The following is a 17,037-nucleotide window of genomic DNA, read 5'->3' on the forward strand; positions in this document are numbered from 1 at the left end:
GCTATATAAATAACCAAATACAATACAAATACAACACAATACAAGTACTATTCATTATTTGGCCGAATACTAATTATACTATTCGGCCGATGCACCGTGGAGGTGATCCAACAGGGATCTTTAAGCAGAAGCTTTAAAACCGAGGGATTACCCAGGACACCAAAGTGAGGGTAGCAACACAGTCTACACCAGAGCCATGCACGCTCATGAGGTGACCACTGAAGCGGGAGCACGAGTACATCAAGACAAAGAAGGCATTATGTATGTCTCAGTTTACCACATATGCCAGTTGGCTTTATTCTTCGATCGACATGAGCAATAGCTGTGCGTGTACTTGATTTCAATAGAAGTAGCAGTGCAGGAAGCCCCAAAGCTAACGTAACATAAGGAGGGCATAAGGAGAAGTACGGTCCATGGTCCGCAAAGATCACAGCACTGCAACTGTTAACAACTGGGCAGCCATCTTGCATCATTGTTTGGGGTTAACAGGTCACGCGTTAGAGATGGTTCAAGCTGAGTGGATTTGCACTTCCGGTCAATTCACAAATTAGTGAGGACACCATCGTCTAATTCGTAGACTAGAAACAGCGGAAAGAAACACAAGGTTACATCAGTGCGTGCCGGAGAGCAAGGTTCTTGCAGCGGCAACATTGGCATAGACATCTAGCTCCATGTTTACCTAAAGCTTGGAGCTTTATTGTGCTTTCACAAGAACCCAAAAGGATTGAGAGATAGTAATAATAGTAATACGAACATACATAAGAACATGATTGTTAGTACTAATAATAAGAATAGTAATAATTGAGAAATGTAAATGTGTGTCTTCCTTTAGTAAGCATAGACACTAATGATCCAACGCAATCGAGATATCTCTGCTTCTAAACTGCAAAGAAAATAGAAGAGCAAGCACTTGTTTGCTTCTACGCTCACTCACTCACTCACTCACTCACTCACTCACTCACTCACTCACTCACTCACTCACACACTCACCCATTCTACATCTACATGTCCAGGCAACACAATCGTACAATGTGGCTTTCTGGTTAGCCTCCTTACTCTGGTTTCCCTCTGGCAAAGATGCCACCCACTTCACGGGCCGACAGATGGTCATGGTTACCTCCTTACCACAAACCCTGGTAGTAAGTACAAAATATCGATCAGAGACCACCAGTGCAACACTTGACACCAGTCAGACCCTGAGGCGTCAGCGTGCATTGTCAAGCATTGAGCACACCCCAATGTCCTGAACTGAGTTGATCATTCAGCGCGGGTTACTGGATCGAACCATTGAAAGTCGCTGACACCACAAGGACTTAATGACGACACAAGGTTTCCCACGGACACTCTATGTGCTTCATCAAGTCTTGCAGACTTCCTGTGGCTCCCACTCCTCCCAGCTTGTTTATCTTTTGTTTCATCTACTTCATTTTCTACATTGCGCTCTCTTCTTCCCTCATCCGGACCCACATTATGTTGCTACGTCGACCGGCAAACTTGACGATGGACTTAGTCAACATTTCACTCAGGACTTCATTGTAATGGAGAGATTATTCCTCACAGGAAGATGTTTCCTACCCTCATAAAGAGGTCCAACTCCATGGCCTTTGGTGACGACCCAACTCTGAACTAGAGCCTTGAATGGACCTCCAGTACCTGCATTAAACGGGTGTGTGATCCTGTCCGCAAGGTGCTGATGGCACAGAAATGTCTGCATGGTTACAACAGTGTCTACTTCAAAAAACAAAACAAAAATAAAACATTGTCCGCAGACACACAATAACAATGGCACTTGGCCACCCCAGAGACCCCAAAAACAATATATTATGCAAAAAACTTCTTAGAGGGTCGGCGGGAGGGAACAAGCACAGCAATGCCAACCTGACATGTGGCACCTTTAAGACCTGAAAAATGCGCTGTGATTGGCTGGCCATTATTGTCCAAATGACGGTGGCCAATCCCTTGTTTGCTGAATGAGGCACCTCCATTTGTGCTTGAGTCCTTTTGGTGCCCAAGATGGCCCATTTACTGGGCTTCGGATCCTCTTGTTGGCCGACCAGCGCCATCCACCAGAAATAGACACCCTTCTTCATTTGGGCTTTAGCCCCTGTTAAGCTTGTTGCCTTTCCACAGGCTGCCGCTGCCCCAAGGACCCCACCATTTAGACATATCCTTGCCATCAGGTATCACAGATTCTGTTTTACCCCCCACCAGCAGCCTCCCACCTGCAGGATCCCGAATCTCACCATGTTTGTTTATGTTGATGAGGTTACCCCATACTTCCAGTTTTCCACTTATTTATTTATTTTTATTTGTATTTGTAAAGCGCACTAACAGCCCTTAGGCATTGAGGCATTGTTGCAAGAGGGTGTCTTAGTTACAGGAACATGTCATTGCTCTTACTCCTTCCCACACCTCTCCCTACTTTTCTTATGTACATTTCTGCCCTTCGGAAATGCAAACACATTGAATTTTCGTCAGAGTGTGTAGTGAAAATGCAATTTGTTAAACCGTAATCGTGAAATAGACCATCCCCTGTTCCATACACAAGCCCAGCCAAAGCCATGTTAAGGCCAGGTCACAGTACCAGGGAGGCACCCACTGAGAAGAATCTGTCTTGGTGTCTCATGGCTCCTGCATTATGTTTACGCTTGCGTTGTCCCCTTTTGTCACCTTCATTTAATGCGCTTAATACCAGAAACCAGTCTCCAAGTGCAGGACCGGGATTTGAACGTGTGTTGCTCAGCGTTGTCTTGCTTCCAAGACAAATGTGTATCCGCTCCGGCTCGCTACATCAGAACACCCTCCTCCTCTTGATAAGCCTGTACCCAAGCAGCAGATATGCCCTTATAATACCCTTCCTGCTCACTTCAGACTTCAGACTGGTCTACCAGGCCTTGGCGATCACCCACCTGGAGGGTGCCAACGCCCTACTGGCAGGTGCCACACCCGCTATGCTGGCCCCTCTAAAATCTGCAAAACACACCACAGCATGCTTCATCACAGGTCCGAAGAAATGCAGCCATATTTCCCCCACTCTGAAGGAGCTACAATGGTTACCCCTCAAAGCTTGCATCATCTTCAAGACAGCCTGCATCACCCTCAAAGCTTGCATCATCTTCAAGACAGCCTGCATCACCCTCAAAGCTTGCATTATCTTCAAGACAGCCTGCATCACCCTCAAAGCTCTAATGTCCAAGACGCCACCCTCCCGAGCCGAAAGAATCACCATCTCAGGAGGTCAATGTGATTCCAGGAGCCAAGCTATCACCAGATTAGAATCCAAGAACATCAAGAAAGAGAAGGCTAGAAGACAAGCCTTCTCCTGCTATGCTCCCATGCTCCAGGAACAACCTTCCGGCTAACAACAGGCCGACTCCCTTGCTCTGGCGATTCAGGAAAGCACTGACGATCCTGCTCTTCAAGGAACACGTCACTGACAAATAAGGACCATAGACCTACAAGACCTTCCCCGCTATTTCCCCTGTCCTTTGTGTACAGCACACCAAGTGCATGCCACATAAATGCCACATGATACGAGAACATTCTGCCTTCATAAAAGTCTGCCAAATTATGCCATCTTTGTGCCAGGCTATGTCAATGCCGCCAGAATATTACAGTATTATATCAAACTATATACCACTCTGGTTGTCAATTATGCAATTTATTAGCCGTGCTATTCTTGAACTATGCCAGCAAGTATCAGCATTGCAGAATAAACCAGCAATGCATAAGAACTATGGCAGAAAATCAGGCAAAGGCACCCACACTATGCAGGAATGAACCATCATTGAGTTGCTTTCTAAGGGGCCCTGTAGGTCTTCGTAGACCAGCGCTGGAGCCTGGAAAGGGGCCCTCATGGAAGCAGCCTTCTTCTGTCCTGAATGCAAAACCCCCAGGAATGCAGGCTACGGACCACAGGAGAGCAAAGCCCACCCCCTACCTGGACACGTGGAATGTGGAGGCAGAGGAAAAGCGCCCACATTATTACTCAGAGAAAAGTTGTAGCCTTTCATGCATTAGAAACATAGACTTCAAGATCCAAGATGACCATCCGAGGAGCCATGAAACGGCACCATAGACTGGGTCTCACCTTCCTCTTCAGCACAAGCAATGTCACCAGGATCCCGTAGAGGGCGCTCTTGCTCATCAGCAACAGATAGGTCAATCTTGCGGTGTTTGCGCTCGTACGAAATGAGTCTGAAATGACAAAATATGCATATTATTCAGTTGGTCAATGGTTTTATATATTTTTTTCCATGAACCTAGCTACTCCTTCCTGCTATTATGGACTAGTGACATACACAACTTGTCCCGGTGTGTAGCTCCCAGGAACAGGCTGGCTGCCTCTATGAGCTGAACTAGTGGGCAATAGCTTTACACACGTCAGTGCAGCTCCTTTCCTGGACCTGTACGTGAGGCCTGGCTGGGTGCAGGTCAGGACTCTGCAGGTGCAACCATCACATGGCACCGTGCGGTAATTATGCCCAGACGCACGAGCGCTGTTCCCTCAGAAGCAATACAAACGCAATGTAAAGTGGGGGACAGAAAATGTGGCATGACTTATCACGTGACACGCAGATCAGACTTGGAAACCCAACCTCAGAAAGAGAACATGTTAAAGGGCCCCAGACATTTCGATTTCTATGTCTAATTATTTATAAAGCGCCAAATCCCTCAGGCATCCAGGCGCTATGTAGTGAGTCCCTTCATTTAAACGACAACACGGTCCCAATGTTAACCATCCCAATGCAAGAATGATTCTTGGGGGGCTGGGCAGGGGGTTGTCAAGGTGACCCAGAGGTCCTTCAGTAAGCCATTAGGTGGGAGTCCTCTATGCGAATGCATTTCTGCTGAGGGTTGACTTTTTGACAGCCAGGGGTATTTCAAATGTATTGGCAGTGACTTTCATAATTTATTTTTGGGGTTTATAAAACGTATATCCCCACACAACGAGTCCATGCGTGCATTTATGTGAATAAACCGCTTCATGCGCGTCCTGTGTGTTTGTCTTTTCGGGGCTGTGAACAGGTGCTGCCATTAAACGTCTGGTCCAGGTTGATGGAAAGATGTGTGTTAACGGCAGCCTGCCGCACGGTGCTGATGTGTATCTCTCCTGCGGTCTTTCAACTCACCTGCTGTTAAACCACAGTCTGGGGAAGGAACAGAGAACACAAATGAATTAATTCCACCTGCATTTCTATCAGTACCTTTTTTAAAAAAAATGTTTTTCATACATATATGAAATGCTCCACAGAGGCAAGAAAGCGGCCACTCCCTGGAGCCCAACCTCTTGTATCTTTCTCTTTAAAAAAGGAGGCATTTCCAAACTTTTTTCTGCTGAATCAGCCCTTGAGTACAAATAACGTTGGCGGTGCCCCACCACAGGCTAGAACTGCCTTTGTTTTCTAATTAAGGCACTCACCATCCTTCATGTTGAAGGTATCGCTACCCATCTCCTACATCCTGTGCCCCTCTCCCCCTGGAGACGGTTTGAAAGCCCCATTTATTTAACATTGCCGTGTGCTTTGTCGGGACACGTGCACGCATGCGAAGTTTACAGAGAAACACAACCCACTGCTTCCATTATGCCCATTAAAAGAGAACGCGGGTACACATTGTGTAGGACCTTCAAGGTTAAGCAATGCTGCCGCCTTGTGCCACTGATGTAGTGAAGGATGTCTGTGAGTACTTAAAAGGGGGTGTCCCGGGATACTCAGGGGCCTGTCTGCAGTAGGAGAAGTTCATATATGGGTTATATTAATTATAATAGGTTATAAACCCAGAGGTTTCGAAGTGTGGACCCAGGGACCGGAACTGTGGTGCTCCGCGTCGTCCGTCTTGCTTCCAAGGTGAGCGCGTTGCCCCTGAGCTATCCTCCCGAGACATGAGATGTCAGTTAAGGAAGCTTCTTATCTGAGTGTCTGTTTTTCAAGACTCTAGACCCAGGACTATTACTATGTTGGATGGATGCAATGTTGGATTGTCCTGAGATGTGTTGGCTGGTCTGGGATGTAAAGTCACTTCGAGAATATTGGCTCTGCTTTATATGCAATACATTGGTAGCTCTAATCAAGCATTGGAGCGTTGATTGCAAGCATTCGGCGTTGGGCTGTTGTGTCAGCATGATCTTATCATTGCAGTTTTCCCAGGGTGGGCGCTGTGTGTTTGGTGCACGTCTGCCCTTTCCTCCTCTTTGTTTTTTGGCTGTTTTTGATGTCATCAACTATCGCTTTTGGAAGACGGGCCTAGTGACACTTGCATGGCACATGGAGTATGTGTCCATCACTGGCCATAGTTTCGAGGAATGAGAGCAGGTGTTTAGGAGTGAGATTCTTGCAGTTCACTTCTGTGCACAGGGGACACACCCAGGGGGGGGGGGGGGTGCCATGTAGGGGGCGGGGGCAGGTGAAGAGGTTTGGATGGACAGTCGCAGGTCCGGGAAGACCCCCATGGGCGAGTTGGCGCGTTACTAAGAATTAAAAAAAATAAATAAATGCCTACATATGAAGAGAGTCTATAAGCCCAGCTTTCCAAGTGGCCGAGGAAATTAATTGAGCCGAGGCGCAGTGGTCAGTTAAGGACTGCGCATCACCACTACACATATGGCCGGATACATAGAAGACCCGTGGTCTCCCCCAATGTGCTCCTCGTCCTACAGTCCCCTCTCCCCCACATTCCTCATTGCTTATTTGTTTTAATGATCACTTTGAAATGATGTGTAGGGCTCGTTACTGCATGCATAGTTTTCACAGGTTTGACTAGTAAATTAGGCTCTGATCAGGCTAATTTTGTATGTGAATCGCAGCAGTAAACTTTGATTCGGCATTCAAATGTATGCATTGTTTGGGGCTGCTTTTTATTCATAAGTACACGTTGCCAACCCTTGCAGCGTCCCCCGAACCTTCCACAAATGTGTCAGAAGGGTCTGAAAACAGAATATAGCGATGAAAGGCGAGATCTGTTCCAAATGATGTTACTTATTAATGAATTAAATACGCTTTGGAAAAGTGTTGCTTGCGTTCCAGAAAGAGGCTGCAGCGATGCCTCCCTCGCATGTACAGTGAGGGTAAGAGAGCACGCGCACTCACCCCTACCTGACCCTGGGTGCCAACTTGCAAGGGTGTTAGAGCCTTTGTACTGTACTACGCCTGATGTAGGTTCGCACATGGGGTGGTATCTGCTCTCTATGCCCTGCCGCTGGTGGCATCTTTGTGTTGGTATGAGATGGTATCTGCTGTTCTACGCCCTGTCGTTGGTGGCATCTTTGTGTTGGTATGAGATGGTATCTGCTGTTCTGTGCCCTGTCGCTGGTGGCATCTTTGTATTGGTATGAGATGGTATCTGCTGTTCTATGCCCTGCCGCTGGTGGCATCTTTGTATTGGTATGAGATGTTATCTGCTGTTCTATGCCCTGCCGCTGGTGGCATCTTTGTATTGGTATGAGATGGTATCTGCTGTTCTATGCCCTTTCATTGGTGGCATCTTTGTGTTGGTATGAGATGGTATCTGCTGTTCTGTGCCCTGTCGTTGGTGGCATCTTTGTGTTGGTATGAGATGGTATCTGCTGTTCTGTGCCCTGTCGTTGGTGGCATCTTTGTGTTGGTATGAGATGGTATTTGCTGTTCTACGCCCTGCCGTTGGTGGCATCTTTGTGTTGGTGTGAGATGGTATCTGCTGTTCTGTGCCCTGCCGCTGGTGGCATCTTTGTGTTGGTATGAGATGGTATCTGCTGTTCTGTGCCCTGCCGCTGGTGGCATCTTGCCGCTGGTGGCATCTTTGTGTTGGTATGAGATGGTATCTGCTGTTCTACGCCCTGTCGTTGGTGGCATCTTTGTGTTGGTATGAGATGGTATCTGCTGTTCTATGCCCTGTCGCTGGTGGCATCTTTGTGTTGGTATGAGATGGTATCTGCTGTTCTATGCCCTGTCGTTGGTGGCATCTTTGTGTTGGTATGATATGGTATCTGCTGTTCTACGCCCTGTCGTTGGTGGCATCTTTGTGTTGGTATGAGATGGTATCTGCTGTTCTGTGCCCTGCCGTTGGTGGCATCTTTGTGTTGGTATGAGATGGTATCTGCTGTTCTACGCCCTGTCGCTGGTGGCATCTTTGTGTTGGTATGAGATGGTATCTGCTGTTCTGTGCCCTGCCGTTGGTGGCATCTTTGTGTTGGTATGAGATGGTATCTGCTGTTCTGTGCCCTGTCGTTGGTGGCATCTTTGTGTTGGTATGAGATGGTATCTGCTGTTCTACGCCCTGTCGTTGGTGGCATCTTTGTGTTGGTGTGAGATGGTATCTGCTGTTCTATGCCCTGCCGTTGGTGGCATCTTTGTGTTGGTGTGAGATGGTATCTGCTGTTGTGTGCCCTGCCGTTGGTGGCATCTTTGTGTTGGTGTGAGATGGTATCTGCTGTTCTGTGCCCTGCCGTTGGTGGCATCTTTGTGTTGGTGTGAGATGGTATCTGCTGTTCTGTGCCCTGCCGTTGGTGGCATCTTTGTGTTGGTGTGAGATGGTATCAGCTGTTCTACGCCCTGCCGTTGGTGGCATCATTGTGTTGGTATGAGATGGTATCTGCTGTTCTACGCCCTGCCGTTGGTGGCATCTTTGTGTTGGTATGAGATGGTATCTGCTGTTCTGTGCCCTGTGCCATGTCGTTGGTGGCATCTTTGTGTTGGTATGAGATGGTATCTGCTGTTCTGTGCCCTGTCGTTGGTGGCATCTTTGTGTTGGTATGAGATGGTATCTGCTGTTCTATGCCCTGTCGTTTGTGGCATCTTTGTGTTGGTGTGAGATGGTATCTGCTGTTCTATGCCCTGCCGTTGGTGGCATCTTTGTGTTGGTGTGAGATGGTATCAGCTGTTCTGTGCCCTGCCGTTGGTGGCATCTTTGTGTTGGTATGAGATGATATCTGCTGTTCTATGCCCTGCCGTTGGTGGCATCTTTGTGTTGGTGTGAGATGGTATCAGCTGTTCTGTGCCCTGCCGTTGGTGGCATCTTTGTGTTGGTATGAGATGGTATCTGCTGTTCTGTGCCCTGCCGTTGGTGGCATCTTTGTGTTGGTATGAGATGGTATCTGCTGTTCTGTGCCCTGTCGCTGGTGGCATCTTTGTGATGGTATGAGATGGTATCTGCTGTTCTGTGCCCTGTCGCTGGTGGCATCTTTGTGTTGGTATGAGATGGTATCTGCTGTTCTACGCCCTGCCGTTGGTGGCATCTTTGTGTTGGTATGAGATGGTATCTGCTGTTCTGTGCATCTTTGTGTTGGTATGAGATGGTATCTGCTGTTCTACGCCCTGTCGTTGGTGGCATCTTTGTGTTGGTATGAGATGGTATCTGCTGTTCTGTGCCCTGTCGCTGGTGGCATCTTTGTGATGGTATGAGATGGTATCTGCTGTTCTATGCCCTGCCGTTGGTGGCATCTTTGTGTTGGTATGAGATGGTATCTGCTGTTCTGTGCCCTGCCGTTGGTGGCATCTTTGTGTTGGTGTGAGATGGTATCAGCTGTTCTGTGCCCTGTCGTTGGTGGCATCTTTGTGTTGGTATGAGATGGTATCTGCTGTTCTGTGCCCTGCCGTTGGTGGCATCTTTGTGTTGGTATGAGATGGTATCTGCTGTTCTACGCCCTGTCGTTGGTGGCATCTTTGTGTTGGTATGAGATGGTATCTGCTGTTCTACGCCCTGTCGTTGGTGGCATCTTTGTGTTGGTATGAGATGGTATCTGCTGTTCTGTGCCCTGTCGTTGGTGGCATCTTTGTGTTGGTGTGAGATGGTATCAGCTGTTCTGTGCCCTGCCGTTGGTGGCATGTTTGTGTTGGTATGAGATGGTATCTGCTGTTCTATGCCCTGCCGCTGGTGGCATCTTTGTGTTGGTATGAGATGGTATCTGCTGTTCTATGCCCTGCCGCTGGTGGCATCTTTGTGATGGTATGAGATGGTATCTGCTGTTCTGTGCCCTGCCGCTGGTGGCATGTTTGTGTTGGTATGAGATGGTATCTGCTGTTCTGTGCCCTGCCGTTGGTGGCATCTTTGTGTTGGTGTGAGATGGTATCAGCTGTTCTGTGCCCTGTCGTTGGTGGCATCTTTGTGTTGGTATGAGATGGTATCTGCTCTTCTGTGCCCTGTCGCTGGTGGCATCTTTGTGTTGGTATGAGATGGTATCTGCTGTTCTGTGCCCTGCCGTTGGTGGCATCTTTGTGTTGGTATGAGATGGTATCTGCTGTTCTGTGCCCTGCCGTTGGTGGCATGTTTGTGTTGGTATGAGATGGTATCTGCTGTTCTGTGCCCTGCCGTTGGTGGCATCTTTGTGTTGGCATGAGATGGTATCTGCTGTTCTACGCCCTGTCGCTGGTGGCATCTTTGTGATGGTATGAGATGGTATCTGCTGTTCTATGCCCTGCCGCCGGTGGCATCTTTGTGTTGGCATGAGATGGTATCTGCTGTTCTACGCCCTGCCGTTGGTAGCATCTTTGTGTTGGTATGAGATGGTATCTGCTGTTCTACGCCCTGCCGTTGGTGGCATCTTTGTGTTGGTGTGAGATGGTATCAGCTGTTCTGTGCCCTGCCGTTGGTGGCATCTTTGTGTTGGTATGAGATGGTATCTGCTGTTCTACGCCCTGCCGTTGGTGGCATCTTTGTGTTGGTATGAGATGATATCTGCTGTTCTACGCCCTGCCGTTGGTGGCATCTTTGTGTTGGTGTGAGATGATATCTGCTGTTCTGTGCCTTGTCGTTGGTGGCATCTTTTTGTTGGTGTGAGATGGTATCAGCTGTTCTGTGCCCTGTCGTTGGTGGCATCTTTGTGTTGGTATGAGATGGTATCTGCTGTTCTGTGCCCTGTCGTTGGTGGCATCTTTGTGTTGGTATGAGATGATATCTGCTGTTCTACGCCCTGCCGTTGGTGGCATCTTTGTGTTGGTGTGAGATGATATCTGCTGTTCTGTGCCTTGTCGTTGGTGGCATCTTTTTGTTGGTGTGAGATGGTATCAGCTGTTCTGTGCCCTGTCGTTGGTGGCATCTTTGTGTTGGTATGAGATGGTATCTGCTGTTCTGTGCCCTGTCGTTGGTGGCATCTTTGTGTTGGTATGAGATGGTATCTGCTGTTCTGTGCCCTGTCGTTGGTGGCATCTTTGTGTTGGTATGAGATGGTATCTGCTGTTCTACGCCCTGCCGTTGGTGGCATCTTTGTGTTGGTATGAGATGGTATCAGCTGTTCTGTGCCCTGTCGTTGGTGGCATCTTTGTGATGGTATGAGATGGTATCTGCTGTTCTACGCCCTGCCGTTGGTGGCATCTTTGTGTTGGTATGAGATGGTATCTGCTGTTCTACGCCCTGCCGTTGGTGGCATCTTTGTGTTGGTATGAGATGGTATCTGCTGTTCTACGCCCTGCCGCTGGTGGCATCTTTGTGTTGGTATGAGATGGTATCTGCTGTTCTATGCCCTGCCGTTGGTGGCATCTTTGTGTTGGTATGAGATGGTATCTGGTATTCTACGCCCTGCCGTTGGTGGCATCTTTGTGTTGGTATGAGATGGTATCTGCTGTTCTATGCCCTGCCGCTGGTGGCATCTTTGTGTTGGTATGAGATGGTATCTGCTGTTCTACGCCCTGCCGTTGGTGGCATCTTTGTGTTGGTATGAGATGGTATCTGCTGTTCTATGCCCTGCCGTTGGTGGCATCTTTGTGTTGGTATGAGATGATATCTGCTGTTCTATGCCCTTTCATTGGTGGCATCCTTGTGTTGGTAAGACTAGTGGCTCTCATAACGTGGCAAGTGATAAAGTGGTAAAGAGCCACTGAGCTTGCAATAACAAGAGTACTTCCGCACCATTTTCCTGAATTGTAAGTTCCAAGGTTAATTAAAAAAAACTTTTTATTCATCAAACAATATCTAACTAAGCAAGTTTGGATTGATTTCGCATTCCTATTGTTGTCTTATATCCAAGTATCGAACTACTGATCAGATTGCTTATCGAAGACTACCACTTGTCACGGTATGAGAACCACTGGTCCTATTAAACAACTGAAGCCAATCTATATAGTACAGTACCATACTGCTCTCTGGTCTACTCAAGCAATGGCATTACATGAATACAGTAAAGAACACAGGCCACATTGTTCTGAAAATCATGTAGAATACAATATACAGAGTAGAAACGAACAAGAGTCGAGTCGCTTTCTGAAGATATGGACCAGCAATTTGGACATGTTCGGTGGTGCTCACTAGCGTCTTACCTTCGCGGCCTTTGGTCTCCTTGGAGACAGTGATATTCTTGGGGTCGAAGTACACGCTACACCTGAAGGTATTGTGTGGGTTCATCCACTCCCTCTTCGTAAGCCGGAGTCGGCTGCTCAGGGAGTACATCCTGTCACTGCCCCGGGTGGGGGAGTCATCGGTCTTCACCCCGGTGGTCGTCTCTTTGCCATTCACAGACCACCTCAAGGTGACGTGGTCAGGGTAGAAATTGGTCGCCAGACACACCAGCGTGGCTTTGCCCTGTTCTTTAATCTCTTGTGGCGATGGATCGAAAAGGACGACGCTCGGTTGGGTGACGCTGAGCCCCTCCTCTGAAAGTCACAGTAAACACAGATGCGAATTACGATGAGTTTCACCAGAGAATCCTGACATTACGTGCACCGTGCCCGGTGCATTTCGTTAGTGACTACAGACACGGCATCTCCTACACTTCGTGTTTGCATGGGATAATGAGTGTATTTCCAAGCTCTTTGTTCCTAGACCTCCCAGTCAGACGCCCAGGCTGTCAAAGGCATTGGTCTAACAGAAATGCTACAGCCATCCCCACAGAGGTCTGACCTGCAGTCCGCAGGTTGTGCAGGTTCCAGGCCTATCAACAGCGATCTCCTCTTAGTAACCGGATAATAGAGAGCTGGCGCTTCTGGCCTTTCATTCCCATCAACTACACTCTTTTCACGGTCATACAATGTTCACCCATCAAGTGTCTATCATTGGATTAAGCAGAACCGCCTAGAATTGCAGGCATCCACCCTCCTCTTCTCTGCCTGTCACCCTATACCCTTCACCGCCTCCCTTTTAGCTGCATCCTGTGGTTCCCTGTTAAAATACACATAGGTTTTTGAACATAATCCAAATGCATTATGGTTTTGACATTGGCTCTGCAATGTCAAATAGCTCAGATCAATAAACAGTATTGCAAGTGCAGCCAGGCTCAGGGTATCCAGTAAAAAGGTAGCCAACAGAAATGTAGTCGGTGAAAAAGTCGTTGTGAAAATACCTCTGCTGTGAAAAAGTTGCCAAACAAAAAGTTGTCTAAAATGCAGCTGAAAAGTAGCCACAACTATAGTGCTGCTAGGGTGATTGTTAGGGTTAAGGAGGCTTTTGTGAGCTTGTGATTGCCTGGTTTAGGGTTAGGATAGGGGTTATGGTAAGGCGAGGGGTTAGAGTCAGGAAAGGGATTAGGGTTAGGGTTAATATGTTGGGATTTGGGTAGTGGTTAGGGTGGATTAAGTGTCAGGGTATTAGGATATGGGCCTGGGTAAGGAGAGGGGCTAGACTTGGTTAGGGTTAATATGTTGGGGCTTGGTTAGTGTAGTGGTTAGGGTGCATTAAGTGTCAGGGTATTAGGATATGGGTTTGGGTAAGGAGAGGGGCTAGGCTTGGTTAGGGTTAATATGTTGGGGTTTGGGTAGTGGTTAGGGTGGATTAAGTGTCAGGGTATTAGGGGATGGGTTTGGGTAGGTGTTAAAGATAGGGCTAGGAAGCTTGGAGTTTGCTGGTGAGGTTGGCGTAGGGCAGCGGTTAGGATAAGCCTAGTGGTTAGGGTACAGTGAGCATTAGGGTAAGTGCCAGAGTTGCAGGTAGGGTGAGGTTAGTATTACAGCAAGGGTTTGAGTCAGAGCAAGGGCTATGCCATTTGGGGCAATGCAAGCTGGTGATGGGGTTGGAGAAAGGGAAACACTTGTGTATAGGCGCGTTATAAATGCCATATCATATCATATCACTCTTCATGTTCTATTTATTTTGTATTCAGTAATATGCAGAATGAATGCATCGGCCCGCTGAAGGGTTAGTGTCCTGTGAGAGTTCAGGATAGCACAAGGGTTCTACTTAGAGTTATGGGAAGGTGTGCAAATGGAGCGAGGGTGATTGTGGAGGTTTCGTTAGAGGGTTGGGTCCTGTTTACGGCTACAGCCTCGTACTTTTGAGTGTTTAAAAATTGCTTTTGCGACGACCTTATTACTGGCAACAGTTTCACACTTGGCGTTGCTTCCATTGAATGACCACATTTTTCAAACCAACTTTTTGCTGATTACATTTTCACATGACTAGAGTTTCCCGGGGACATTTTCACATAGAACGCCGCTGAGCTGTAGGCGCGTTAGCGAGAATCCCCGATATTAGCAAACACCCCTTTCTCTGAATGTTGCAATGTAAAACTTATTTTCAATTTGAAGTGTGTACATTATTCTGTCTGAATGTATTATTTCCAACACCCTGAACCGTGAACCATTATTATCCTTGTAAAGAGTTGGAGACGTCAGAATGAATTCACGTATTGACAATACGATTGAAGATGACTTCACGTCTCACCAACCAGAGGGCCTCTTTTTTTCCTGCAATACGGCACACTTACCTTTTAACCCCTTGAGTGCCAATAACGAGTATGCTCATCCTTTTTGCATAGACTTGAATTATAGCCCAGCACTGAGAAATCACCATATATTTTCTATTAAGAGTGCAAATGCATTGATAATGATATAAATACAAAGAAACTTGGCTAGATAACTGGAAGCATTTGTAAGCTTTCATGCTCTTCTAAATACCCTCCTCCACTTTCTGGATCCAACTGTGAGAACCAAGAGCTAATTTCCAAACATTAAGGGCCCGATTCATGGAATATGTGCCCGGTTCAAAGTGAATTTGCACGGCTGAAAAGTGACTTTGCACTTCCGACACAAACCCTGATTCATGGAACTGTGCAAAGTATATTTCTGCCGTGCAAAGTCCGTGCAAAGTCAGTGCATAGAAATGTTTGCAGTACAAGATGACTTTGCCCGGACTTTGCACGGCAACAATACACTTTGCAAAGTTCCATGAATCAGGGTTTGGGTCAGCAGTGCAAAGGGACTTTTCAGCAGTGCAAATGTATTTTGAACTGGGCAAATATTCCATAAATCGGACCATAAATTGATCCTTGTTACCACACGGTGTTCCGTTACTTTCTGAGCCTTACAATGCAAATTTTATAGAGCGTGCGCCTCTCCTTTGCTAATTTACAATCATAAGCCGTGTCCACGGTATCCGGTCATTGCATCGACAACCAAAGCATTGACAGCCATACCATCTAAAAAAAAGCATCTAAAAAAAAACATCTAATGCATTTTTTTAGATGGTGAAGGGTTTAGTTTAATAAACATGGGTTTTAAAGGTTAAAAAAAGGGAGGTTGGGGTGGGGGGGCCACCATAAAAATAAAAATGCATTAGATGCTTTTTTTTAGATGCTTTTTTTTTTAGATGCTTTTTTTTTAGATGGTATGGCATTGGATGCTTTGGCTGTCGATAGAATGACTATAAACCGTGACCACGCGTTGCTTGATCCAGGATTCCTTACCTAGTACCGTCAGTTTGGTGCCGGATCCAAAGTGCTGCTCATAGCCCGAGCACAGAGAGAAAAGGCCGACACAATACCTGCGCGCAACGCCTCACCACTTCAAAGCACTTGGGCTGTGCGTCCTTCTACGGATGCCTTGAAAGGCCATGTCATTCGGAGGCAGGAGTAGCCTCAGTATACTGATAACATACAGGAGATTGCGACAATAAAATATGGCTACCTTACTTATTAGAGGTGTTTTTATATTAAAAAATATCACACTTTTAGTCATTGTCTAATGATGTTAGAAAAGACCACCCATACTTTCTCCCAGCTAATAACTTTGCAGGGAGTCATTGGCAGGGATTATTGTAACACACTATACCTGCATTAAGCAACGTCTACTAATGCTATATGTATTGTAGATGGATACAATAGTTCTGTGATGTGAATAAAACACAATACTTACCTAAAACTGAGATTTTGGTCCCACTGCCAAAATACAACACATTGGCTGCGCCATAGCACAGCCCTTTATCACTATTACAAAACGTTCTCCTTGAGCTCAGCCGTGTGCTAAATTCTCAATGTTCTTCTGAGCGGGTAAGACTCGCACTAGTGCACGTGTTTCACTGATGGTGGTGAAGCTAAGACTCCACAAGTGCTGGTCAGCTGCATTTTTGCTTCACCCACTTGAGTTTTTCAACCATCCTGGGTGTTCAAGAAGCAGTCCTCTTACCAACAACGAACAACTGACCGCCTCCCAACATGATCGCTGACCTCACCCAAGACTCTAAGCCCCAGACCCCCGGATCAGTCTAGCATCTAAACCCCAGGACCCAGCATCTTACACCTCTTCACGGGCCTTTGAGGTCTTCAATATACAGTGAAATGAATCATTTGTAAAATGGAGCTGTTCATGTTACACTCATCAAGAACATTTTGGATCAAAGTAACTGAAACCATCAACACAGTCTTGGTATTAGACCAGGATTTTGAATTTCGGACCTGTGTTTTGGGGGAACACAGGCTCCTGGAAGATCTTACGTACCCCCAGAAATGTTGGTTTTTCAGGGCTTCCTTATCTGCTAGAAAGAGTATACTGAGAGATTGGAAGAGTGATCATGTTTCTCCTGCTCTGAGTGGGTTGGAAAGAGTTATTACATTCTGTAAATTAAAGAAGAAGAATCTGTATGAAGGAATCTGGGGAAGGTTCTTGAATCTGTTGCAATTGTTTTCTCTTTTCACTTGTTAACCCCTTGGAGTGGGCTTGTCTTGTTGTATTGTAATAAACGGTTTCATAATAATGTGAATACAAATAAAAAAAGCTACATTCAATTGCTTCTGATTTCCCTCTGAAAATGTAGGTTGAACTGAGACTTTCGACTTTCTGAAGCACCCACAGATTCAGTGCACCGACAGTAGGCGCTATTTTATAATTATCTTGCATTTATTCAGATGCATGTACGGATGCA

General features: G+C 46.8%; 1 gene segment (V, D, J or C); it reads right to left on the minus strand.

Moving 5' to 3' along the window:
• Positions 1-257: 257 nt before the first annotated feature.
• The window catches only part of LOC138579685 (T-cell receptor beta-1 chain C region-like), a 37,057-nt gene continuing 20,277 nt past the window's right edge, over positions 258-17,037 (minus strand). The window contains 5 exon segments of the C gene segment in view: positions 258-578; positions 4,091-4,197; positions 5,133-5,150; positions 12,228-12,560; positions 15,584-15,660. Coding sequence covers positions 567-578; positions 4,091-4,197; positions 5,133-5,150; positions 12,228-12,560; positions 15,584-15,660 — 547 coding nt within the window.

Source organism: Ambystoma mexicanum, chromosome 3p, assembly GCF_040938575.1.
Source record: "Ambystoma mexicanum isolate Mex_15411 chromosome 3p, UKY_AmexF1_1, whole genome shotgun sequence".
Lineage (NCBI taxonomy): Eukaryota > Metazoa > Chordata > Amphibia > Caudata > Ambystomatidae > Ambystoma > Ambystoma mexicanum.